This window comes from Vombatus ursinus, unplaced genomic scaffold, assembly GCF_900497805.2.
Source record: "Vombatus ursinus unplaced genomic scaffold, bare-nosed wombat genome assembly UNPS02014880.1, whole genome shotgun sequence".
Lineage (NCBI taxonomy): Eukaryota > Metazoa > Chordata > Mammalia > Diprotodontia > Vombatidae > Vombatus > Vombatus ursinus.
Window position 1 is genome coordinate 36807 of NW_020954658.1, and position 27506 is coordinate 64312.

Sequence of the window (27506 nt, forward strand, 5' to 3'; positions counted from 1 at the left end):
CCACCTTTACTATTAGGAAAAAGTTACACAGAACCCTTTCTTTTGAAAGATATTTTGCTGTAAGAGAGAACTTTATACTCTCTGAGATCCTTAGACCTCCGAATATGTTACTGATTTACTCTTTCACAGAATGGGTGAGAAAGCTACCATTAATATCTCTGTGAGCCTTTCCCCCTCTACATGGCTCTATATTCTTCTCTATAATCTGTACTTTATTTACAATTCTATTTATTTTTTTCTTTTCTCCTCAGTTGTTTGTCTCTACTTCCACTCATCGATTCAGTCCCTCAAGTAACAAATATTTATTGAGTATTTAGTGTAAAAAGCTATCTGCTAGACTGGAGGGGGGATAAAGAGATGATTAAAACCTTGTCCTAAATCTTAAAGAGTTTATAATCTAGTTGTGATCACAAAGCATATGGTGAAGCAATGTTAAGCTTAATTTCTATCTTCCTGGGTTTGGGGATATAAATGGCTTCTGATTTGAAGATGCTGGACCTGTATTCAAATATCTACTACCGTAGAGTTCAAATCTTAACCCTATTTTAACTGTGTGACCTTAAAGTCTTTTAATTTCTTTACATCTCAAGTTCCTCACCTGTAAAATGAGGGCGTTGCATTAAATGACCTATCCCTTCCAAATCTAAATTCAATGATGTTTTCCCATGGTATAATATTTCTTTGTCCCCACCATACACATTTCTCCCTCACTTCCCTCTGATGTCTTTTTTTTTCTTTTCTCTTTTTCTCCTTCTATCTTTTCCTCTTAATTTTTATCTTTTCTTATTTGTTACTTTGGTACTCAATCTCCTACTCAATGTTTCTTGTTTCTCTTAGTCTCTGTATTCAAATGCCTCAGTTCCATAGCTCCTATCCTGTAGTTTTCATTCTTTTTGAATTCTTAAATTAGACTCCTAGCTTTTGCTGTTGTTGAGCTCTCCTGTTTTACCTTGTCTGGTCCATTTTTCCCCTAGTGATTGTACCTGATTCCATGCTGGGGTCACCATTGCCTACTCCTGCTCCATCCAAGTTTTGGAAAGATTCAAGAAGGAAGAAGACATAGTAAATACTTGCATTTACCAGCTCAGCTTGGAAATTAATTCCACAAATAGTTTACATCAAACCAGTGTCTGTAAAATTGGATTATCTTTCCAGATGGGAAAAATTGGATTGTTTTGGCAACAGCAGATTAGAGAGGGACATTTCAAATGGAAAGAAGAAATTACTTGAGTTGAGGAACCATTTATACAGACTGATTTAATGTTATCCTAGTAGGTGGCAGATATATGCAATAAATGACCATCTAAACTTCCTTCAACATCTGTAAGTCTTAGTATTATTGTAACAAACAAAGACATATTAAGTGCTTCTCTGTGTTAAGTGTATTAAAAGGGCATAGCTTCTACCATATATTAAAAGATATTTTATGTAAAAGTGAAAATATTAAAATGGGTAGATAGATAGGACAAAGCTTGACTTGGATCCAAGGGACCTGAAAATGAAATCTACCTTGACTACTTGTGTCATCATGGGCAAGTCACCTTAGTTTTTCTTATTTGTAAAATTGAACAAATAATACTTGTCCTTCTTTCCTCACAGGGTCATTGTGAGGAAGACACTTCAAAAACCTTAAAGTACTACATAAATATGAGCAACTATAGTTACAATTATTAAAAATTTAATAGATTTTTATGTATTTTATAAAATATTTATCATGAAACACCTGCTAATGGATAGAACAGTGACTACTTCCTTGATTTTGTAAATAAAAAAATAGAAGGAAAGGGGAGTTAATTTACTTACCTAAGGCCTCATAGCTCAGGTCATATAGTTACTTACATAATGTCACATGATGACTGAATTAGTATTTGAACATAGGTTTTCTGACACCAGATCTATCCTATTTCCCCCTACACTACAACTATCCTAACATACACTACACAAGAACAGACATTTAAAAAGTAAACATTGTGGAAATCCTTTGTAATGTCCATTTAAGAGCAGAACTAGCACTTCATAAGCTAAATACATTAAGTCAGGTGTTAGCTGGTAACCTCTGTGAACCTGTTTTTATAGATTTAAGATGATAGCTTTGGATTAGATTTAGTTTCCAAGTTTTTTTTTTCAATCTCATGAATTCAATGAATATATGAAACTAAATTTAGGTAACACATATCTAAATCCAAGAATTAGCCATTTAAAAATAATTGTCAGAGTAGTGTACATGAAAATAGGAGTAAATTTCTATTTTCTATGGCAATGGGTTTGGTGAGAAGTACTGGCAGGAGATGGTAGGTGTAGCAATGCCTAGTGCTGAGGAAAAAGTTAAATGGGTACTAATGGTGATCCCTAATGAAGGTGTTGTTGTTGTTGACTGTCTTGTTATGAGACAATAATTATGAAAGCACATGCACTGCTCTTAGACTTTCCCAAAAATCCCTCTTTCTCTGATTCTTTTTTTACTCTTTTCCCTTTTAGGTTACTTCAGAACTAGTCATGCTGATTTAGATAATGGATGTAGCAAACCAATCTACGGTTTCTGAGTTTGTGTTGATGGGACTCACCAATTCTTGGGTGATGAAACTCATTCTCTTTGTATTTTCCTCTGCGTTCTGTTTGGCAGGTATACTGGGGAATACTCTGATTGTGCTCACAGTGGCCTCTGACTCTCTCTTACAATCCCCCATGTACTTCCTGCTGGCCCACCTCTCCTTCATTGACATAATTGATTCCTGCATTGGAACTCCCAGGATGATTATTGACCTTTTTAAGAAGGAGAAACTCATTTCTTTTGAAGGTTGTGTTTCTCAGATCTTCTTTATTCATGCTGTTGGAGCTACTGAAATGGTGCTTCTCATAGCTATGGCCTTTGACCGCTACATTGCAATATGTAAGCCTCTCCATTACCTGACTATTATGAACTTAAGAGTGTGCATTTCTATTCTAGTAACTTCTTGGACAATTGGAATCACTCACTCCTTCCTCCAACTGGCCTTTGTAATAAAGTTACCCTTCTGTGGCCCTAACAAATTAGATAGCTTTTACTGTGACCTACCTCAGTTCATTAGACTTGCCTGCACAGACACTTACAGACTGCAGTTCCTGATTACTGCCAATAGTGGGTTCATCTCTCTGGGAGCCTTCTTCATTTTGATCATTTCCTACATTGTCATCCTGATCACTGTCCGGCAGCACTCTTCTGGGGCTTCATCCAAGGCCCTCTCTACACTGTCAGCTCACATCTTGGTGGTGATCTTGTTCTTTGGTCCATGCATCTTTGTCTATGTGTGGCCATTCCCCACATTTCCAGTGGACAAATACCTTGCCCTTTTTGACTCAATTATCACTCCTTTTCTGAACCCCACCATCTACACATTAAGGAACAAAGAGATGAAGATGGCCATGGGGAAATTATGGAATCTTATGAGATCAAGGCTTATGACACTCATGAAGTCCCAAAGAATCTCTTAAAAGCATTGCTTGGATTACAAAGGGTGTTAGGGGTTTTTCTACCTTAGGCTGACTACAATTGAGAGATGAAATCCTGGCTGCAGTGTTTAATTTTAATGCATAGAACACATTAAGTTTTTTGAGTCCATGAAATGTATGCACCAAGACAATATAAGACATTTCCTAATTTCTTTGTGATATGATTAGCATTGGCACTCAACTATCTATTTTGCCCACATCTGAGGACCAGATGGAATCCCTTTCTGTAAAGTCAAGATGTAAATGGCTAACAAAGCAGATGTCTTACCCACTCCTTGACCCCCTATCTACTGTGCCAAATACAGACTTCTGATTGACATTGGATATGATCATATTGCTTCTTGTGAACAATTCATAATGAAACCCTAGTGTAATAAGCCACACTTGAAGATAATTCTTCTGACCTGAGAGATTAAACAATATTCCTCATTATATTTTATCAGAATCATTTCATAAGATCACAGAATCTTAGATTTAAAGCTAGAAGGGATTTTAGAGCAATTAGTCTGATGCCTCTAATCTGCAGATGAAGAAATCATAGTTTAGAGAGGTTAAAATACTTGTCCAAGGTCATACAAGAGTTGAGTAGCAGAACCAGGATTGGATTCAGGTCCTCTACCTCCAAATCCAGTGTTGTGCTTCGCTGGCTGTGTTTTCAGAATTTTGTTCCCAAGAGTGTTCATCCCTTTGGGTCAACATCCCTTCAAAATCTTTGGATACTATCCATTCTTTCCATTAATCTTTTGAAATCTGGACTGGGCAAATGTTTTTCTGTTTCTCATCAACTCTATCATACTGAAGTTACTTGCCGCTAAGGTTTCCCACTCATTTGTACTTTAATAACTAATTTCTCCTTGTTATTCAATCTCCCTGTTTACTGAGGATTTTTGAATCCTTTGTGAAGCTCCTTGAATCTTCTCAATTTCGAGTCACTTTTTCTTCTCTTTCTTATGCCTAGGATAGTCTGTTTATCTCTGAATAGAAGTCATTCTTTTAGAAAATAATTATTTTAGAGAAAAGATTGAAGTATTTCTTTTTTAGCAAAAATAGTGAAAAAATCCCCTTTGGAAGGCAAGGAAGATTTTTTTTAAAACTCTAAGGAATTTAATTTATGTAAGTCTTATTGGCTAAACTGTATGCTGAAAAATCAGAGAAGGTAATAGAAATCAATTAATGTAGGATGTGAGGTGGCAACTTCAACTTAAAAGGAAAGGTTGAATCTCAATAGTGTTTGGAAAGCATAAGTAAAAAAAAAATGATGGAGCACAATGAGACACTAGAGGGCGCCAGTTGGAAGACCCAAAATAAGTTTTTTTGATCTTGTTTTAGTCAAGGCAAGGAGAGTCTATAATAACAGGGGATGGGAATTAAAATTTTTTTTTTAAAAAGAATGAGTGGAATTATTGAGTTATGATGGAGAACTCTAGGATGATAATCTTTCAATTCAGGCTCTTAATAGAGATTGCCAAGTAACAATGTGCAGGAATTTAAAAAAAGTAATTCAGGGCTTCCAAGGTAATTCAACTTAAGGTGATTGAAAAAAAAAAAACCTGAAAGAGTTAGGGCCATTTGTTAAGTGCCTAAAAAGTATGGTGGTAGAGGAAAAGGAGAAATGAAATTCAGTACCAGGAAGAAAAGGATGGAGAAATTATGAATTGTCTTAATTCAAAACCTCTCCCCACTTATCTAATGTGTTAATATTAATCACACAAGGAAGGAGGTGAGGCTGCCAGAATTTCTTTCATATGGAGAATAAAATGGAATCAATGAAAGGACAATGAGCAGTGGGGAGGATAGTCCATTTGTATAGGAAGAAGCTGCATACCCACATGAGCTATAGAAGAATTAACTTCTTTTAAACTCAGCCCATTCCCAAAGGAACAGTTTAATAGAGAGCACTATGGTTTAATTCCTTGTTAACAGATAAGTGAAAAGAAATCTACCTCTGGCTGCCCTATGATCTCATCACTTTTATCATCAATTTTTATCAATGGGGCAGAGAGAAGTGACCATTACTCTGCAGCTTCTGATACCAACTGGGTCATGGAGGAAGGGGCAGAGAAGCTAGCACTCAGGGACAGAATACCACCTGTCTTTCTCTCATGTTGTGGGTAACAGGAATAGCTACTCATTCTGGCTTCAAGCTTCTTTTTCCCAGGGTCCTCTAAACATATCATCATGTGGTGAACTCTGGGATACCATCTGCTCAAACCTTTTGTGCGCATAACACAGGTGCTACATATTTGTTGGCTACACATTGTTTTCTTGATGGCGTGTAAATTCTTTGAGAGCAGGAACTGTTTTCTTTTTCTCTTTGTTTACTGAGCACTTCATTAGTAGGTCTTTAATAAGTGCTAGTTGATTGATTGATTCCCTTGTTCTGAGTACAATGTGATTGATTGATCATGCTACTTGATCCTCAGTCTTTAAAAGTCTATCCCAATTGGGCTGCTACAGTTGTCTTCTCTTTTGTGACTGTTTTGAATAATGGAGGGCCTGTATTAGTTACTATTTTTTCTTTGTTTTGTTTCCATTTTTGTCTCTGTCTTTTGTTTTGACATCACCTTCATCTAAGAAAGTATGTCTCTTCCCCCCATTCCCCAGATGGCATAATGGACACACCATTAGACTTGAATTCAGGAAGACCTGAGTTAAAATACTGCCTCAACCACTTTCTAGCTGTGTGATCTTGGGCAAGCTACTTACTCTATCTCAGTCTCATCTGCCTCATTTGTAAATTGTAAAAAAAATTGTGATGGCACCGACCTTCCACAAATATTATGAAGATACAATGAAATAATAAATATAAAGTGATTTGTACACTTTAAAAATATGTGATAACTTTTGTAATTATTAAATATTATTACACAGAAAATTATCCCACAACAAGGAATATAAAGAAAAGAAATCATTTCAACAAAGCTAATAAATCAGCTAAATTGGATGGCTTATATAATGTTTTATGCCTGCAGTTCCATCCAAATCCATCCAGTCCACCCCTCATATTTTATAAAATGAGAAAGTAAGGCCCACATGTAGTATTTATCATCTGTGATTACATCAAAGGGATATTGGTGAAGTAAGATGTAGGGTGAAAGAGGTGGGGAAACCAAATTCCCTCTACCTTCCATTTGAAAGAGGGTTCTAGTTTTAATAGCAGAATCTTAGGTTGGGATGAAGAGGAACAGAGACTCATCACTGTGACCTTTGTTTAGAGAAGATAATTGACCTGATCTCTAACTGAGGCAGGGCTTGTATCCCTTGAGCTACCATATCCTAAATACTATTCCTGCCATGGCCATATTGTGTACCTATTCCCCACCAAAACAGCTAGTGGGTTGGTAGAATTGTTGCTCTCCATCAATTCTAACCTTCCCAATACCAAATCATTCTATGATGGTCATTAGTGTGTCACACCTCACTTCATTGCTAAGTTGCGAGCAAAATAACCGAAAGTCCTGGAAATGATCCTGGTTGGGACATTATATAGTCTACCTTATGGATATGTATGGTGTAGGCCAGTGTTTCTGTTACTTTTTGGTCTCTGGATCCATTTATGTTCTTAAAAATTATTAAGGGCCTCACCAAAGAGCTTTTGGTTTATATCTATTGGTATTTACCATATTAGAAATTAAAACATTATAGCATTGTTATAGCTTTTGATCTTGTGGATACTCTGAAAGAGTTTTGGGGTCACGTAGGGATCCCTGGACCATACTTTGAGGACCATTGGTAGGGGAACAAGTTCCAGTCTTGGAGTGAGGAGAGAATGGAATTAAATGTCACCTCTGATACTTGCCAGCTCAGAGATCCTGTACAAGCTACTTCCCTCCTTTGAGCTTCAGTTTCCCTATGGATAAAATGGAATAATGCCAGCAGTTTCTACTTCACAGAGCTGTTGTAAGAATCAAATGATACAAATATGTAAAACTATTTTTAAATCTTAACCATCAGACATAAAATTTCAACTATTATTTGATTATTCCCAGCACAAAGCAAATACTTCTAGGAATATGATCATTAAAGCTCTCTCCTCCATACTGCCAGGGATTTCTCTCCTGCTTTTGGCAGGCCTCCTCCTGTCACCAACCCCCGACATAGTTGGTGTCCATACCATTGGACAAAGATGGCAGGCACAACACAGCAAGTACTTAGGTCTCTCTCTGGTCTTTGTGCATCTAATGTCAAGGCTTTCTTGCCCTTCGCACAGCTGCCAAAGTAATTTTTCTAAGATAAAGATCTCTGTCACTCCCCTGCTCAAAAATCTCAGATGGCTTCCTATTGTCTCTTGCATAAAATACAAACTCTTCCCAGTCTTATGTCATAGGGTTTCTTTCCATGCTTTCTCTGTTCTAGCCACATTAGACTATTAGCTATTCAATGAACTCAAAAATGTTCTCAAACCATTCTCAGCTGCTGAAAAACTCCCTCTTCTCAATTCCACCTGTCTTAATTTTTTTCTGCCTCTTCCTTCTTAGTCTCATTTGTTTTTTTATTTTTTTATTTTTATTTTTATTTTAAAAAAATTTTTTTTTCTTCTTAGTCTCTTTTGGTGGATCATCATTCATTTCCTGCCCCCTAATCATGGGTATATAGAAGGACTATTCTGGGCCTGTTTCTATTTCTCTTTCTACTCTAGATATCCTGTATCATTCTAGCACTAGACATGTGCAGCATTGTGAGACCAGATGATCAGGGATATTACAATAGAAACCTAGTATTGCTAGTTCTTGTAGGACTGTAATCTCCAGTGTCTGACTTCTAAATTCACAAACTTTCCTACCATCCCAGCCACTGTATGCACTGTTACTAATCTGGGCCCATTCTCACCTCTCAATCAAAAAGTCATTGACCTATGTTATTATCTCTATTAGGTTCAATAATTACCTGGAATAGAGTGTCCCATAAATGGATTCCTCATTCAAGCACTCTTTCAAATTTCTACTAACTTCTTCTTCCTAGCTCGGAATAGTTCTTATTTAACAGACAACCAACTGCCTCACAATGCCTCCAGCTTAATAATCCCTTCATGGCCCTTGTGCTGGGGATACCTTAGAATGAGAATCACGACCATAATATGGGGAGCATACTTTCCCTCCATGTCAATCTCCAGACTATAGTGCCTTGTGCTTTACGGTCCTCTACAGGTTTATGCATCATTGCTACCCTGGCCAGTGTAACTTCCAAGAATTCCTTTATTTTGGTATACTACTCCCCACCTTCTCTTCATTCCTTCAACTCTTCAACTTTTATACTGAAGCAGGTCCACAAGTCTTAGGAGAATGGCCTCCTGTACTGGTGTGACTTGCAGTCTTATGGCATGAGTGTGCCCACTGTGACCATGCCCTTACTATTACCTTTTGCCAACCATCAGAGTTTTCTCAGAGATGTTAGTGTCAACACCCTCTCCCCACAAAAGAGAACTATTTTAACCATGGATGAAAGTATTATAGATTATGGTTTTCCAGAAACATTCCATTACACTTATAGGCTGTACACATGGTAGATAGGTTGGTGTGTTTCATAGATGTATTGACTGGAACAGCTATCTTCCTCCCTTCAAAATTTAGCAATACTGTCTTCCAAGCTATGCTAACAATTTGAGATCTAAAGGACCTTAGAGATCATGTAGTTAAAAACCAGAGACAGTGTGGAATAGTGGCCAGAGCTCTGAACTTGGAGTCTTGTGTTCAAATTCCACCTCAGACAATTTGGGATCATGAATAAGTCTGTTCTATTTGGGAGGGAGTTCACAAAGTAGATAGGTCTTGAGTTTAGTACTAGAAGAAGAGTTGAAAGAGAAGCCAGTCCAAGTGGAGAAATTATGTGAGCAAAAGTAAAGAGGTAAAAAAGTACAGAACCATTTTATGGGACATTGGGATTTTATGAAATGAATTTTTTAAACATCTTTTCAACCTGAGTTTGTCTTCATATTGTGTTGACTTTCATGTATCTATTCACGGGGTTGCTTTAAACTGCCTAAAATGAAGGAAGTTATCTACATTCATTTATATTAAAGACTCAATCTATAATTAATTCTTTAGCCTTTTCTTCAGACACCAAATTCCATTCTTTCCTTGGCCTCCACCACAAAACTGCTTATTCACTTGACAAATGGCCCTATCTTTTTTAATTTTTTCAATTTTAGTGAATCCCTTGGAATTTAACTATCCAAGGGATACCAAGAGCTGATTGTTTTCCTACTGCCTATTGTTAACCCAATTGCTATATAGTACCTTATTTGTAATATCATTATCCTATAGTTTGGGTAGCTAGGTGGTGCAGTAGATAGAGTACAGAGGTTAGACTCATCTTCATGAGTTCAAATCTGTCCTCAGACACTAGTAATGTGACCTTGGGGAAGTCACTTAACCCTGTTTGCTTCAGTTCCTCATCTGTAAAATGAGCTGGAAAAGGAAATGGAAAATCACTCCAGTATTTTTGTCAAGAAAACCCCAAAACTCATGACGAGTTGTGCATGATTGAAATGATTGAACAACAAAATTCTGTAGTTCTCCATCTTCTCTCAATAATTTTTGACTAATATTCCTTTAAAAAATTGACTTCTCCTCACTTTCCACTTCAGCATCACCTGAATAAACAAACATATCCTGTGTTAAACCACAAAATTGGTGCTCTCTTCTTTTCTCCTTGTTTCACTATTCCCTACCCTTGCTTTCCAAACATCTCAACACTGAGACTTTCTTAGTTGATGTATTGTCATATGAATGAATGAAAGATGAAAAAGAATTTATTGAATGCCTGTTCTGTGCTAAGCATTGAGCGAAGTACCAAGGATTAAACACAAAAGCAAAGACAGTTCCTGGCCTCAAAGAACTGACATTCTAATAAAGGGAGGCAATACATATATGAGGTGATGGACAAGGAGGGGTATTTTGGTTTAGAAAATTACAAAGATGGTGAATAGAGCCATAGGAAAGTATACTGACTTTATCTTTCCTGTGGTAATAATAGTATTGATTTGATCATGGTTCCAGAACTGTATTGAGGAACAGGAAGACTGTGAAGAATACATGTGTAGAGCGATATGATAAAAAGATGGAGGGGGCATAAAGTGAAACATGGTTGGAGCCTCTTAGATATAATGAGCCACATGGGACAATCAGGATGCTGGGGGATCCAGTGAAGGAATTCTGGAACTGAAAGGGTTAAAACTTCCAGGCAATGGTGTTTGGTCCAGGTGGCAAGGCAGCTGGTGAGAAGATGGCTAAGGGGTACAGAAGCATGGCTGGGGCCTCTTAGATTTGGTGAACCATGCCAGTTCTAAAAGGGAAACCAGAGAAGGAGTTCTGGAGCTCAAAAGGTTATATCCTTTAGGGCATGGCCTCTGGTATAATGAGAAAAGTGGTAAACCAACAAGATTGATCAGATGATGACTGGGGAGCCAAGTTAAGTATGACTGGGGTCTTCTAGATATAACAGACTACCACATCCCATGTTAGTCCACTTCTACAGCCTTAAATGAGTCTTAACTTTGTGGTTTAGCCCTTATGACAGTATAATATGACATATTAATATGACCTTTATATAGTATGACATGTACAATATGTAAAATATTCCTTATAGTTCCTTTTTCTTTCCAATCACATTTCTCAAAGCTAGGGTCAGCTTCTTTACTCTGTATCTACTCAAGAAGAAAATATTTTGAACTATCTTTTTCTCTCCAAAAATGATTTCCTAAAAGAATGATTATTTGGTTTAAATAAAAAGAAGTTATCCTAGTCATAAGGCACAGGGAGAGAAGTGGGTCAGGAGATGGAGAGTTTTAAGTAGATGGAAAAAAACCCTCCAACCTTTCTAATCAAGTAGGCTGAGTCATATGATGGAAACAAACTTGAATGAGGAATATTGTCTAATATTTCAAGTCAAAAGTATCATCTTCATGTCTAATGTGTGGCTTTTACATTAGGGTTTAATCACATACAGTGGAGAGTAAGCAACATGGCTATATCGGGGTCAATCAGAAGCCTCTATTTGGCACAAGAGAAGGAGAGGGATAGGTGGGGCATCACCTTTTGTAAGCCCCTTGCATATTGGCATTACAGGAAAAAAACCCAACAATATTCTGTCTGCTCCCCAGACACTGTAAAAAAAGACACACTAGAGAGAGATTAAAGACTGTCTAATGCTGTTTTGGTACATGGCTTTCATACCTCCAAAAAGCCTGATATGTTCTTTATGTTTAGATTCTAACACTGGAATGAAGGATCTCATGCCTTAATTGCTGCCAGTCCAAGGTGAAATCCTCATTCTTTTCATCCAAGGAATTTAAGACATACTTGGGGATCTCATGAGCTGACTCCACAATCTCTTCATTGACACTTTGATTTCTTTGTTCCTTAATGTGTAGATGGTGGGATTCAGAAAAGGAGTGATAATTGAATCAAAAAGGGCAAGATATTTGTCCACTGGAAATGTGGGGAATGGCCACACATAGACAAAGATGCATGGACCAAAGAACAAGATCACCACTGCGATGTGAGCTGACAGTGTAGAGAGGGCCTTGGATGAAGCCCCAGAAGAGTGCTGCCGGACAGTGATCAGGATGACAATGTAGGAAATGATCAAAATGAAGAAGGCTCCCAGAGAGATGAACCCACTATTGGCAGTAATCAGGAACTGCAGTCTGTAAGTGTCTGTGCAGGCAAGTCTAATGAACCTAGGAAGGTCACAATAAAAGCTATCTAATTTGTTAGGGCCACAGAAGGGTAACTTTATCACAAAGAAGGAGTGAGACATTCAAATTGTCCAGGAGATTATCCCAATAGATATGCACACTCTCAAGTTCATGACAGTCAGGTAGTGGAGAGGCTTACATATTGCGATGTAGCGGTCAAAGGCCATGGCTATGAGAAGCACCATTTCAGTAGCTCCAACAGCATGAATAAAGAAGATCTGAGAAACACAGCCTCCAAAGGAAATGAATTTGTACTTCCTGAAGAGGTCCCTAATCATCTTAGGGTTCACAATGCAAGAATCAATCATGTCAACTAAGGAGAGGTGGGCCAGCAGGAAGTACATGGGGGATTGTAAGTGAGAATCAGAGGCCACTGTGAGCACAATCAGGGTGTTCCCCAGTATGCTTGCCAAACAGAACACAGAGGCAAATACAAAGAGAAAAATTTGCATCACCCAAGAATTGGTGAGTCCCATAAATACAAACTCAGAAACCACAAAATGATTTGTTCCATCCATTGGATCAACATCGGCAGCTCTGAAGTTACCTAAGGCAATCCGAAAAAATAGGCAGAGTGGGAATTCTGAATGGAAAATTCTTATACTTTGAAAAGCATTTAGTTGTTTACATTTGGGCATTACGAAGTACCTGTCAACACAGTGTGTATCAGAGATCATTCATGGCAATGACCTAATAGCCATATTACTACACCTACCACCATCTGACGTTGCTCCTCAACAAACTCAGTACCTGACAATAGAAACTTATTCCTGTTTGTTTATGTTACTTTGACAATTTACATAGAAATGCATTTTGATAACATTACTTGTTATTTCAAGGATTTAGATATATGTATGTATCTTAATTCAGGGAGATCTGAGATCAAATCTGATTTCAGATGCTTCTTAGCTGTGTGACTCTGGGCAGGCCACTTAACCACTTGTATGCCTTCATTTTCTCCTGAAAATGGCGATTATAATAGTATCTATGTCACAAGGTTGTTGTGAGGATCAAATGAGATATTTGTAAAGTGCTTAGCATAGTACCTGGCACACAGTAGGCACTTAATAAATGCTTAATTCCTTTCCTGCTTCTCCTTTAATGTTGCCAAAACATATTTCCATATGTTCATAGAATTTTAGAGTTGAAAGACATCTTTCAGACTATATCTGGCCCAATGCCCTCATATTACAGCTTGGAAAACTGAGATTAATAGAAGTTACCAAACAAAAACTTTATATAATGTATTTGGCCTGTAATATATTTAGTCCTGCTCCTAAATGTACATTACAAAGGAATTCCAGTATATTTTCTTATTAAATTTGTGTTGAATGCAGATCAAAGGTATTATTTTTCACTTTCAGTATTTGTTTATGTTTTTTTTTTCTTTTGGTCTGTTTCTTCTTTCACATGACTAATGTGAAATATGTTTTACATGATTGCACATATATAACCTATGTAAAATTGCTTGCTTTCTTAGGAGGGGGCAGCTGAGAGAGGGAGAGAGAAAATTTGGAACTAAAATTTCTAAAAACTTCTAAAAATTCTACAGAAATGAATGTTAAAAATTGTTTTTACATGTAATTGGGAAAAATGAAATATTATTAAAACTTTGTGTTCATGATTAGCATTTGTTAAGGCAGTTGCAGTAGGCAAGAAGAAATCAAATTTGGAGTTTAAAATCTGCTACTTTATTGCAGATTTTAGGAGTTCAAATCCTAGTATTACCATTTATTTGTTCTCTGACCTCAGATATCATTATTTAAATACCATGATTTCTTTTTCTTTGAAATCAGAATGATCTAATAGAAAAATAGAAAAGCCATAAAAATCAGTTTGATAAAATAATAAAACAATAATACATACTCAGTCAAGCTATCTGCCCATTTCCAATTCAATTCAGCCCACATTAAGGGCTTTCAAACCCCGATTTGAATATTCTCTGTTTAATTTGCTGTTGATAAAATAAAACAATTAAAATTCTTCTACCTTTGAAAATGGCCCCATTTCCTGGGCATTTTCTTTTGGTGTTGATTATTTACTGGAGTCAATTTCCAAACTGAGGAGTGAATGCCAGAGTTTTCTATGTCTCTAACTTTCCAAAACCTTTGTGTAAGTTGGATGGGGTGAGAGTGGTGAATACACCATTATTTGATATACACTCTCAATATGGAATCAGGTGCAATCACAAGAAATAATGGACCAGAAAACTGAGTTCAACCAAGGCAAAAGTTGGAACTTTGGAAACTCAAAAGGAATCAATACAAGAACCACAGATCATGCATGCAAGACCTGAGAGAAACACTGAATGAAAGAGGAAAGGGAACCAAAGAAGGAAAAGGGAAAGATAAAAACTGAAAGGAAGAATTAGAATGAGAAAAAAATGAGAGAAAGATAAAGGAGGAGGGCAGGTTAGGGGAACATGCAGAAAAAGGTTCTCAGTGAAGAAGGAAGCACAGTATTGCAAGATTAATGACTGAAAGGGACATTAAAATCAATCATTAAGTGTTTATTAAGCTCCTATTATGTGCTAGGCACTGTGCTAAGAGGTGCTTATCACATATTAAGTACTTAATAAATGTATATTGCAATTCCTCATTTTATAGATGAAGAAATTGAGACCCACAGAGAGAAAGTGAGTTGTCTGAAGTCTCCAAGTAAGTGCCAGAGTTAAAATTTAAATTTAGGTCCCATATCAAATCCAGGGCCCTTTCCGCTATATATCAAAGCTCAGGAAACTGGAAATGAATGACAGTCTTACTGTTTCAGTGGAAGCATTTGAAGAACTGATTCTCAAGCTCAAAATCTAGTCTAAGGGCAAAACAATTTTCAGACAATATTTCAGTTAGATTCAGGTAACTTATAACCAGCTTCTCATCATTCCATTAGCAACTAAATTACAAAGAGAAGAGCAAGAGAAAGATTATGGAATCTTCTGAATTTCTCCAGAACATACTATCTATACCACTTAAGCATTGGACACTTAACTTATCTCTCATTCTGTCAGTTCTGTTTGCATATACTAGATGTAAACGCCCTGTTCCCACAAGCAGACTGTAAGTTATTTGACAATTGGGACTCTGCTTTATGCATCTTTTTAATCACCCACAGTTTCTAGTATAGCTGCTTTGTTTATTAAGGGTACTCAAATGATATTTGTTAATTGAGAGCTTGAATGGCTGAATGGAAATGGAGACAGACATGAAGAAAAGGGGAAAATTGTATGGAATTTTAAAGAAAATAAAAATTATAGAGAGGAAGAAAAAGACATGCATGTAGAAAGGGTTCACAGAGGTAATAATGGTATCTATCTCACCTGTTCTATGATAAGGCTTAAATCAGGAACACATTCATGGGTCTGAGCAAATCAGAAAATTTAACCTTCTATCTTTTGCTATAATACCCCAGGCAGCAGAAAGACTTTTGTGTAGTTTTTCTCTATTAGGAGAGTCAGAAAATTAGAAAATAATTTTAGTGGGCAAATGATCTTGCTGAGATTTGGAAATAGCCAGGCTGGGATTGGTTTGACCTGGTAATTGTGTTGTAGAGTAATGACAATTTTCCCAAAGGTCAAAATGTTCAGGGTTGCTAGGTAATGAAAGGAAAAGGAGACAGGATGGAGAGAAGTGACCCCTGAGGGCTGGATAAAGTGAGAGGTAGCTAATCTGTTTTAAAATATGCCCCAATAAATGCATGACCTAGGGAATAGATTTGACTGATTGAGATAAGGGTTGTGTAACAGAATGTGCAAATTAAAATGCATCTCAGGGGATCAGAGGATCATAGATTTAGAGCTGGAAGGGCACTCATAAAATCATGTAGTTGAACCACATCATTTTACAGATGAGGAAACTGAGGCCCACAGAAGCGAGATAACTTGCTCAAAGTCACACAGGTGGTAAAGCACAGAGCCAGGGTGCAGTTTCTCTGACTCCCAATTTACCACTTTTTGCACTACGCTATCCTCTACACTAATCCATACAGATCCAAATATCTCCTTGGCAATATCTCCAACAAGTAGTTCCTCGATCTCAACTTAAAAACCTCTAGTGACTGGAAATCCACTGGCTTCCAAGGCAGCCCTATTCTACTTTTGGACAAATTTACTGGTGAAATTGTATTTTCTTACATTGAGATTAAATCTTCTATTCAACAGCTTCCACTCATTGCTCCTAAACATATTTTCTGGGGGAAAGTAGAAGCCATGACAGCTCTTAAAATACTTGAAGACTGTTATCTCTCCTTAACTTTATTTCTCTTTAAATTAAACACCTCACCATCTTGTTTTCCATCTTTTTTTTTTTTTTTTTAAGGCAATTGGGGTTAAATGACTTGCCCAGAGTCACACAGCTAGTAAATGTCAAGTGTTTGTTCTGAGGCAGGATTTGAACTCAGGTCCTCCTGACATCAGGGCTGGTGCTCTATCCAGCTCCATCTAGCTGCTCCTTGTTCTCCATCTTTTGCACTGGCTGCAGCTTGCCTAGATCCTTCCTGAGATGTGGGGCTCAAACCTGACAATGTTATTATGGATGTGGTCCAGTCAGCACAGAGCTTTGTTCAGTTGTTTCAGTCATGTCTGACTCTTTGTGACCACATTTGATGTTTTCTTGGCAAAGATATTGGAGTGCTTTGCCATTTCCTTCTCCAGCTCATTTTTACAGATGAGGAAACTGAGGCAAACAGGGTTAAGTGATTTGCTGAGAGTCATAGAACTAGTAAGTGTCTGAGGTGAGATTTGAACTCAGGAAGATGAGTCTTCCTGCCTTCAGGCCCAACACTCTCTCTGCTGTGCCACCCAACTACTCAGCACAGAGTACAGAAGTGTTACCATAGACTCCATGCCTTTAGGAATGTAGCTAGGCCACTACTAGATATCTTTCTTCATTTCATCATTAGCCACACTATACTTTTATTTATGTGTATTATGAGGCACTCCTTTTCCTCTGCTATTAATTTTGGAAAATGCCATTCTAGTTCTCTGGAAGGAATAATCAACTTCTTTGTGGTTGACCTTGAAAGTCAAACCATTAAGTGATGACAATACCCGACTGTAGAAGGGCAATTTTTTCCATAAAACCAACCTGGGAAGAGCATGGAAGAGACCAGTGACTCAGGTTGCCATTTGGGTGCCACTTCTCTCCTGTATAATGAATAATATAGCTAACTTTTTTATAGTGCCCAGTCATTGTCTGTCCTAAGCACTTTAAAATGTCATCTCATTTTATCCTCACAATAACCCTAAGAGGCAGGTGCTATTATTATCCTCATTTTATAGCTGAGGAAACAACTTAAGTAATTTGCTCTGGGTCATACAGCTAGTAAGTGTCAGACACTGGATTTGAACTCACTTTTTCTTGACTCCAAGACAAGACTCTAACCACTGTAACCCAGGTTAATGCCCTAGTTAAAGTGACCTAATCTAGCTGTCCTCCAGATTTATTAAAAAGGTCAGACTAGGGATTGTTTGAATATTCCTTGAGGTGCAGTAAAAAGACAACTAAATCTGAAGTTATAAGACCTTGGTTCATAGGCTGTTCTGTCACTTAATACCTATCTTTTCTTGAGCAAAACATTTGAACCACTCTGAGCCTCAGTTCCTCATCTGTAAAGGGAGATGATTCAATTAGATGACCTTTAATATTCTTTCAACCTTCTAATCTGTAATCTCTGATCTTGTGATACTTCCAGCTACAAATCCTACGATTTTATTTCACTAACACTGACTTGTTTTGAACATTATTTGTCTAACGGGTTAGCCTGAGGTGAGGAAGACTTCAGTCAATATTTGACCATAGTTAAATCACTTAATCTCTCTGAGACTCAGTTTCCTTGTTTGTAAAAGGAAATAATAGCTCCCTCATTGTGTTGTGAAAATCTAATGAGATGTAAAGTACTCTGAAAAACCTTATAAGTTCTGTATAATATATAATATAAAGTGCTATATAAATGTAGAGTGAGTTTTCTCACTGGGAGTTCTGTATGAATTCTTGTCCCAAGCAAAGTAAGCTATTTCTATTACTTCAAAATTTTCCTTCCTTCTATGGTGGTATTTTTTCCCCCATATCACTCTAAGGCCCAAATAGATAATTCTAAGAAGGTAAGGAGAGTGGTAAAAGGGTAATTTACCAAAGATGTCATTCCCCAAGTGACCTACTAACATTTTCTCCCTTGGTTAGCCTGTGAAAATCAACATGACTCTCTGAGACCATTCCCACAATATTGACATCCCATTGGCAACTGCTGTCCTTAGCAGCATCACTTGGTCACTACTCTCCAATGCTGCTAATTAGCTGCCATTGTCACTATGGAAGTTTTTCTTATAAGTTTTTTTTTTTTAATTTCTAGGTAATTGTGTTGCTTGGGAGAAAACTGAGCTCTGTGAGGTTCTCTGACACCCTCAAGTTGCTACTGCCTCATGCCCTGAGAGGCAAATTGCTGTCTGAGAAACATTGTGATCACCTTCTCCTCTCTGGTTACTCTCTCCATTCTGGGTTTTTGAGACACTGATCTTTTTTGGTTCTCCTCCTACTTGTCTGACCACTCTTTTTCAGTTCTCTATACTAGATCACCAAACATATCACTAATAGACTAAGGCAGCTAGGTGACTCAGGAGACAAGGGCTAGATGTGGAGTCAGGAAGATATGTTTAGATCTGGCCTCAGATACTTACATGTGAACCAGGTCAAGTTATATAACCTCTGTTTTGGTTTACTTATCTGTAAAGTGGGGAATAATAACATCTGTCTTCCTGCGTTGTGAGGATAAAATGAGACAATATTTTAAAAGTAATTTGCAAATCTTAAAGTATCAGCTAAATGCTTTAACTATTACTTCTACTATTGGTGCTTCTGCTTCTGCTGCTGCTGCTGCTGCTGCTACTGCTACTGCCACTACTCCAGTTTTGAGTCTTCTCTCTACACATTCCTTCAGTGAACTCATCAATTCCCATGGGTTCAATTTTCATCACTATACAGATGATTTCAGTTCTACATATCCATTCCTATATCACTAACTGCTCCAGTCCCATATCACTAACTGCTTATTAGACTTTTCAAACTGGACACTCATAGGCATGCCAAAATCAATATGTCTAAAATAAAACTCATTAGCTTTCCCCCCAAAACTTATGCCTCTTCTCAAGTTCTCCATTTCTCTAGAAGGTGTCATTATCTTTCTAGCCATTAAGATTTTCATTATTGATGTCATTCTTGGATCATTCTACACATTAATGTTCCTAACATTAATATCTGTGGGATAGGACCTGCTCTGAAAGAATCATAGGCTCATGGATAATTTTGATTACATTAAATTGAAAAGTTTTTGCAGAAAGAAAGCCAACAAAACCAAGATTAGGAGGGAAGCAGAAAACTGGGAAAGAATTTTTACAACCAGTGTCTCTGAAAAAGGTCTCATTTCTAAAGTATATAGAGAACCAAGTCAAATCTATAAGAATACAAGTCATTCCCCGATTGATAAATGGTCAAATGATATGAACAAGCAATTTTCAGATAAAGAAATTAAAACTATCTATAGTCATATGAAAAAATGCTCTAAATCACTATTGATTATAGAAATGCACATCAAAACAACTCTGAGATACCATATCACAACTATCACATTGGCTAACCTGACAAAACAGGACAATCATAAATGTTGGAGAAGATGTGGGAAAATTGGAACACTAATGCATTGTTGGTGGAGTTGTAAACTGATCCAACCATTTTGGAGAGCAATTTGGAACTATGCCCAAAGGGCTATAATATGTGAATATCCTTTGACCCAGCAATACCACTTCTAGGTCTGTATTCCAAAGAGATTATTCAAATGGGAAAAGGACCCACATGTACAAAAATATTTTTAACAGCTCTTTTTGTGGTGGCAAAGAAGTGGAAATTGATAGGATGAGAGTACAGACTTCAGAAAAACCTGGAAAGACTTGAATGAACTGATGCTGAGTGAAGTGAGCAGAACCAGGAGAACATTGTACACAGTAACAGCCACAATGTACGATGACTAACTTTGATAGACTTATCTCATCTTAGCAATGCAAGGATCTAAGACAACAGCAAAGGACTGATGATGGAAAATGCTGTCCACATCCAGAAAAAGAACGATGGAGTCTGAATGTAGATTGAAGCATATTATTTGCTCTCTCTCTCTCTTTTATCTTTTTTTGTTTCTTCTTTCTCTGGGTTTCTCCCATTGGTTCTAATTCTTTTTTACAACATGACTAATGTGAAAATAGGTTCAACAAGAATGTATATGTACAGCCTATATCAAATTGCATGTCGTCTTGGGATGGGGGGAGGGGAGAGATAGGGAGAACATTTGGAACTCAAAATCTTACAGAAGTGAATGTTGAAAACTGAAAATAAATAAATTTTAAAAAAGGAGACCTGTATATGAATTTTAGCTTTAAAAAATAATAATACAGTCATCATTTGTTAAGCAAAAAAAAAAAAAAAAAGAATCATAGGCAGGCACCTGAAGGACAACAAGTCCAACCCCCTCATTTTTTGATATAGGAACTGAGGCACAGAGAGGTTAAGTGACTTGGCAGGGTTTGAGGTAGGATTTGAACTCAGGTCTTTTCTACTCCAAGTCTAGTGTTTCCTCTATCATAACAGTGGTTCTCAGACTTTTTGGTATCAGGACCCCTTTAACAGGCTTAAAAGCTATTGAAGACCTCTGCCCCAATGAACTTTTGTTTCTATGGGTTTTATCTATCAATATTTACAACATTAGAAATTAAGACAACTTAATATTATTTTGAAAATAGTTTTAGCCGCTTCCAGAAGCCAAGACGGCGGAGTATAAAGGTAGTTGCTCTCACCCTCTCCTATCAACCTCTGAAAACCCCAAAAATATCACCCCGGAAAAAACCCTGGAACAGCTGAACCAGAAGAAAGAGGGGGAGCAGCAGTGCAACAGCCCAGCAAACGGGTCTCCCAGTGCCTCAGCAAAAACAAGGGAAGCAGCACTACAAAGGCCCCAGGCAGATAAGCACCTGGCAGCATTCCTCTGAAAGGAGCTGAAGAAAGCAACCTAGAGGTGCCAAAAAGTTCCAACCTTGCTGATTCCAGCCCAACACCAGGTAAGCTATCAGAACCCTACAGCCTCCAACTGCCAACCAGGAGGAGATCCTGAAGCCCAGGTGGTCGAGCAGGGAAACACCAACAGCTGTATCTCTGAGTGCCTCAGTGAGGGTGGGTACCAGCTCAGAAAACCACCAGGTGCCTCGGCATTCTTCAGCAAAGAAGTTTCTCAGTACCTCAACAGAAATAAGGGAGGCAGCACTGCAAGAGGCCCCAGGCAGATAAACACCTGGCAGCACTTATCTAAAAGGAGCTAAACAAAGATAAAGGAAAGGAAAAGCAGGCAGCCTAGATTTACCTGAAAGTCCCAGCCTTGCTGATTCCAGCCCAACACTAGATAAGCTGCCAGAACCCTACAGCCTCCAATTGCCAACATAAGAGGCCCCAGCACACAAAGTCAATGACCAAGACCTAGGCTCCCAACACAAGCAGCTTGGGTCAGTGCCCTCTGCTCCCCAGCAGGAGAGCTTAATCTCTTTAAAGGCCAGGGAATAAAGAAACACCATGAGTAAGAAGAAATGTACCATAGACTCATATTATGAGAAGAGTGAAGATCAAGACAGAAATTCTGAAGAGGACAACACTGTCATGAAACCCACATCTGCAACATCAAAAGGGAATATGAACTGGTCTTAAGCCCAAAAAGCCTTCTTAGAAGAACTCAAGAAGGATTTTAAAAGTCAAATGAGAGAGGTAGAGGAATCCTTTAAAAGTACAATCAGCCAATTGGAAAAAAGGTATGCTGAAGAAAATAAATCCCTTAAAAATACAATCGACCAATTGGAGAAGAAAGTACAAAATCTAACAGAAAAAAACAATATGTAAAAAATTAGAATTGAACAAATGGAAACTAATGACTCTATGAGAGAACAAGAATCAGTCAAACAGAAACAAAAAAATGAAAAAATAGATGAAAACATGAAATACCTCATGGGTAAAACAGCTGACCTGGAAAATTGATCCAGGAGAGACAATTTAAAAATTATAGGCCTACCTGAAAGTCATGATGAAGAAAAGAGTCTGGACAATATCTTTCAGGAAATCATAAAGGAAAACTGCCTTGAAGTCCTAGAACCTGAAGGTAAAATAACTATAGAAAGAATCCACCGCTTCCCACCTGAAAGAGATCCCAAATTAAAAACGCCAAGGAATATAATAGCTAAATTCCAAAATTACCAGATTAAAGAGAAATTACTGCAAGCAGCCAGAAAGAAACAATTTAAATATCATGGAACCACAGTCAGGATTACACAGGACCTTGCAGCCTCTACATTAAAAGACCATAGGGCATGGAACATGATATTCCGTAAGGCAAAGGGGCTTGGAATGCAGTCAAGGATTAACTACCCAGTGAAAATGAGCGTGATTTTTCAGGGAAGGAGATGGATATTCAACTAAATAGGGGACTTCCAAACATTCTTGATAAAAAGACCAGAGCTCAACAAATAATTTGATCTTCAAGTACAAGATTCAAGAGAGACATAAAAAGGTAAATGGGACAGAAAGATACAATATGTTGTTGATAAGGGCAAAATGTTTATATCCCTTCAAGGGAAGATGACACCTGCAACTCTTGAGAACTGTATTGCTATTATACCATATTAAAGGAGTATACATAAAGGGGGTGGATATAAGTTGACTTTGATGTAATGATAAAAAAAATTTAATCAAGTGGGTTAAATGGATCCAAGTAAGTGGATTAGTCTGAGCTAAGAAAATGTACTGAGAAAGGAGGAGGCAGGCAAGGGAAAAGACACAAAAACCTATTAGAGCAGAGGTAAAGAAGGGAGGGGGATGAGCATTGTTTGAACCTTACTCTCATCAGATTTGGCTCAAGAAGGGAATAGCATAATCAGTTAGGTGTGGAAATCTAACTTGCACTATAGGTAGTAGGAAGGGAAAGGGGAAAGAAAAGGGAGGGGGGATAGAAGGGAGGGAAGAAGCAGTAAGGGTGAAAGGGAAGAAAAGGGAAAGGGATAATAGAAGGGAGGTGGGACCAAAGGAGGCGCTGATCAAAAGCAAAACACTAGTGGGGGGGGGAGGAGAAAGGAGAAAGAAAAGCATAAACAGGGGGAAAAAAAGGATGGAGAAAAAGACACAGATAGTGATCATAACTGTAAATGTGAATGGAATGAACTCTCCTATAAAACAGAAACGTATAGCAGATTGGATTAAAAACCATAACCCTACAATATGTTGTTTACAGGAAACACATTTGAAAGAGAGTGACACATACAAGGTAAAGGTAAAACGCTGGAACAAAATATATTATGCTTCAGCTGAAATAAAAAAAGCAGGGGTAGCAATCCTGATCTCAGATAAAGCAAAAGCAAAAATAGATCTTATCAAAAGAGATAAGGAAGGAAACTACATCCTGCTAAAAGGCACCATAGACAATGAAGTAATATCATTACTAAACATATATGCAGCAAATGGTATAGCATTCAAATTCTTAGAGGAGAAGTTCAGGGAGTTACAGGAAGAAATAGACATCAAAACTATACTGGTGGGGGACTTCAACCTCCCCCTCTCTGAACTAGATAAATCTAACCACAAAATAAACAGGAAAGAAGTTAAGGAGGTGAATAGAATATTAGAAAAGTTAGGTATGATAGACCTGTGGAGAAAACTGAATGGGGATAGAAAGGAATATACTTTTTTCTTGGCGGTACATGGCACATACACAAAAATTGACCATGTACTAGGGCATAAAAACCTCACAATTCAATGCAGAAAGGCAGAAATAGTAAATGCATCCTTTTAAGATCATGATGCAATAAAAATTATATGTAATAAAGGGCCATGGAAAGATAGACTAAAAAATAATTGGAAACTAAATAATCTAATCCTAAAAAATGATTGGGTGAAAGAACAAATCATAGAAACAATCAATAATTTCATTCAAGAGAATGACAATAATGAGACAACATACCAAATCTTATGGGATGCAGCAAAAGCAGTTCTTAGGGGAAGTTTTATATCTCTAAATGCTTACATAAATAAAATAGAAAAAGAGGAGATCAATCAATTGGGCATACAACTAAAAAAACTTGAAAAAGAACAAATTAAAAACCCTCAATTAAACACCAAATTAGAAATATTGAAAACCAAAGGAAAAATTAATAAAATTGAAATTAAGAAAACTATTGAACTAATAAATAAAACTAAGAGCTGGTTTTATGAAAAAACCAATAAAATAGATAAACCTTTGGTTAATCTAATTAAAAAAAAAAGAAAGAAGAAAACCAAATTACTAGTATCAAGAATTAAAAGGATGAAACTACCACCAAGGAAGAGGAAATTAAAACAACAATTAGGAATTATTTTGCCCAACTATATGCCGACAAATTTGACAATCTTAGTGAAATGGATGTATATTTACAAAAATATAAATTGCCCAGATTAACAGAAGAGGAAGTACAATACTTAAATAACCCCATCTCAGAAAAAGAAATTGAACAAGTCATTGATGAACTCCCTAAGGAAAAATCTCCAGGGCCAGATGGATTTACATGTGAATTCTATCAAACATTTAAAGAACAATTAATTCCAATACTATATAAACTATTTGGCAAAATAGATAAAGAAGGAATCTTACCAAATTCTTTTTATGATACAAATATTGTGCTGATACCTAAACCAGGAAGAGTCAAAACAGAGAAAGAAAATTATAGACCAATTTCTTTAATGAATATAGATGCAAACATTTTAAGCAAAATATTAGCAAATAGATTACAGCAACTTATCACACGAATAATACACTATGACCAGGTAGGATTTATACCAGGAATGCAGGGCTAGTTCAATATAAGGAAAACTATCAGCATAATTCATCATATCAACACCAAAACTAACAGAAACCACATAATCATCTCAATAGATGAAGAAAAAGCTTTTGACAAAATACAACACCCATTCCTATTAAAAACACTAGAGAGCATAGGTATAAATGGAGTCTTCCTTAAAATAATAAATAGCATCTATCTAAAATCTTTAGCAAGCATAATATGTAACGGGGACAAGCTAGAAGCATTTCCAATAAGATCGGGGTGAAACAAGGATGTCCATTATCACCACTGTTATTCAACATCGTACTGGAAACATTAGCTTTAGCAATAAGAGAAGAAAAAGACATTGAAGGCATTAGAATAGGCAAAGAAGAAACAAAGCTATCACTCTTTGCAGATGACATGATGTTATACTTAGAGAATCCCAGAGAATCAAGTAAAAAACTACTTGAAATAATAAACAACTTTAGCAAAGTTGCAGGCTATAAAATAAACCCACATAAATCATCGGCATTTCTATATATTACCAACAAAGCCCAACAGCAAGAGATAGAAAGAGAAATTCCATTTAAACTTACTGTAGACATTATAAAATATTTAGGAGTCTGCCTACCGAAACAAATCCAGGAACTCTATGAACACAATTATAAAACACTTTTCACGCAAATAAAATCAGATCTAAATAATTGGAAAAACATCAGTTGCTCATGGGTAGGCTGAGCTAATATAATAAAAATGACAATTCTACCTAAGCTAATTTACTTATTCAGTGCCATACCAATCAAACTGCCAAAAATTATTTTATAGAGTTAGAAAAAATAATAACAAGATTCATTTGGAAGAACAAAAGGTCCAGAATATCAAGAGAACTAATGAAAAGAAATGCAGGGGAAGGTGGCCTAGCCATTCTAGATCTTAAATTATATTATAAAGCAGCAATCATCAAAACTGTTTGGTACTGGCTAAGAAATACAGTGGTGGATCAGTGGAATAGGTTAAGTACGCAAGACACAGTAGTCAATGACTATAGTAATATATTATTTGATAAACCCAAAGACCCCAGCTTCTGGGATAAGAACCTACTCTTTGAAAAAAAAACTGCTGGGAAAACTGGAAAAGAGTATGGCAGAAACTAGGCATAGACCAAAATCTCATACCATATACCAAAATAAAGTCAAAATGGGTACATGATTTAGATATAAAGGCTGATACTATAAGCAAACTGAGAGAGCAAGGAATAGTTTACTGTCAGATCTATGGAGAACAGAAGAATTCATGACCAAACAGGAGATAAAGAACATTACTAAAAGCAAAATAGATAATTTTGATTACATTAAATTGAAAAGTTTTTGCACAAACAAAGCCAATGCAAGTAAGATTAGAAGGAAGGTAGAAAATTGGGAAAGAATTTTTACAACTAGTCTCTCTGATAAGGGCCTCATTTCTAAAATATATAGAGAATTAAGTCAAATTTTAAGAATACAAGCCATTCCCCAATTGATAAGTAGTCAAAGGATAAGAACAGACAGTTCTCAGATGAAGAAATTAAAGCCATCTGCAGTCATATGAAAAAATGCTCTAAATCACTATTGATTAGAGAAATGCAAATCAAAACAACTCTGAGGTACCACATCACACCTATCAGAATGGCCAACATGACAAAACAGGAAAATGATAAATGTTGGAGAAGATGTGGAAAAATTGGAACACTAATGCATTGTTGGTGGAGTTGTGAAATGATCCAACTATTTTGGAGAGCAATTTGGAACTATGCCCAAAGGATATAAAAATGTGCATACCCTTTGACCCAACAATAGCACTTCTAGGGCTATATCCCAAAGAGATCACACAAACAGGAAAAGGACCTACATGTACAAAAATATTCATAGCATCTCTTTTTGTGGTGGCAAAGAATTGGAAATTGAGAGGATGCCCATCAATTGGGGAATGGCTGAGCAAGTTGTGGTATATGAATGTGATGGAATACTATTGTGCTATAAGAAATGATAAACAGGCTGACTTCAGAAAAACCTAGAAGACTTGTATGGTCTGATGCTGAATGAAGTGAGCAGAACGAAGAGAACATCGTACACAATAACAGCCACATTGTGTGATGACTAATATTGATAAACTTAACCCTTCCTGGCAACACAAGGATCTAAGACATCTCCAGAGGCCTTGTGTTGGAAAATGCTAACCACACCCAAAGAAAGAACTATGGAAGCCTAATTGTTATTTTTTTTCTCTTCTGTTGAGTTTTGTTTCCTCTTTCTGATGGTTCCTCCTATTGGTTTTAATTTCTACTTACAACGTCACTAATGTGAAAATATGTTTAATATGAATGCAAATGTATAGCCTTTATTAGATTGTGTGCCGTCTTGGGGAGGTGATGGGGAGGAAGGGGGAGAAAAATTTTAAACTCAAAAGTATATGGAA

The 27506-nt window shown here is 36.9% G+C and overlaps 1 protein-coding gene and 1 pseudogene across 1 annotated transcript; one reads left to right on the forward strand and one right to left on the reverse strand.

Annotated features, from left to right (window-relative positions):
- The first annotated feature begins 2511 nt into the window (after nt 1-2511).
- LOC114028361 (olfactory receptor 4F3/4F16/4F29-like) lies at nt 2512-6415 on the forward strand. Its single transcript, XM_027842610.1, has 2 exons — nt 2512-3416; nt 6358-6415. Exons 1-2 carry the CDS (start codon nt 2512-2514, stop codon nt 6413-6415), a joined length of 963 nt encoding a protein of 320 aa, XP_027698411.1.
- A 5363-nt stretch (nt 6416-11778) lies between these two features.
- LOC114028400 lies at nt 11779-12705 on the reverse strand (annotated as a pseudogene).
- Between the last annotated feature and the right edge of the window lie 14801 nt (nt 12706-27506).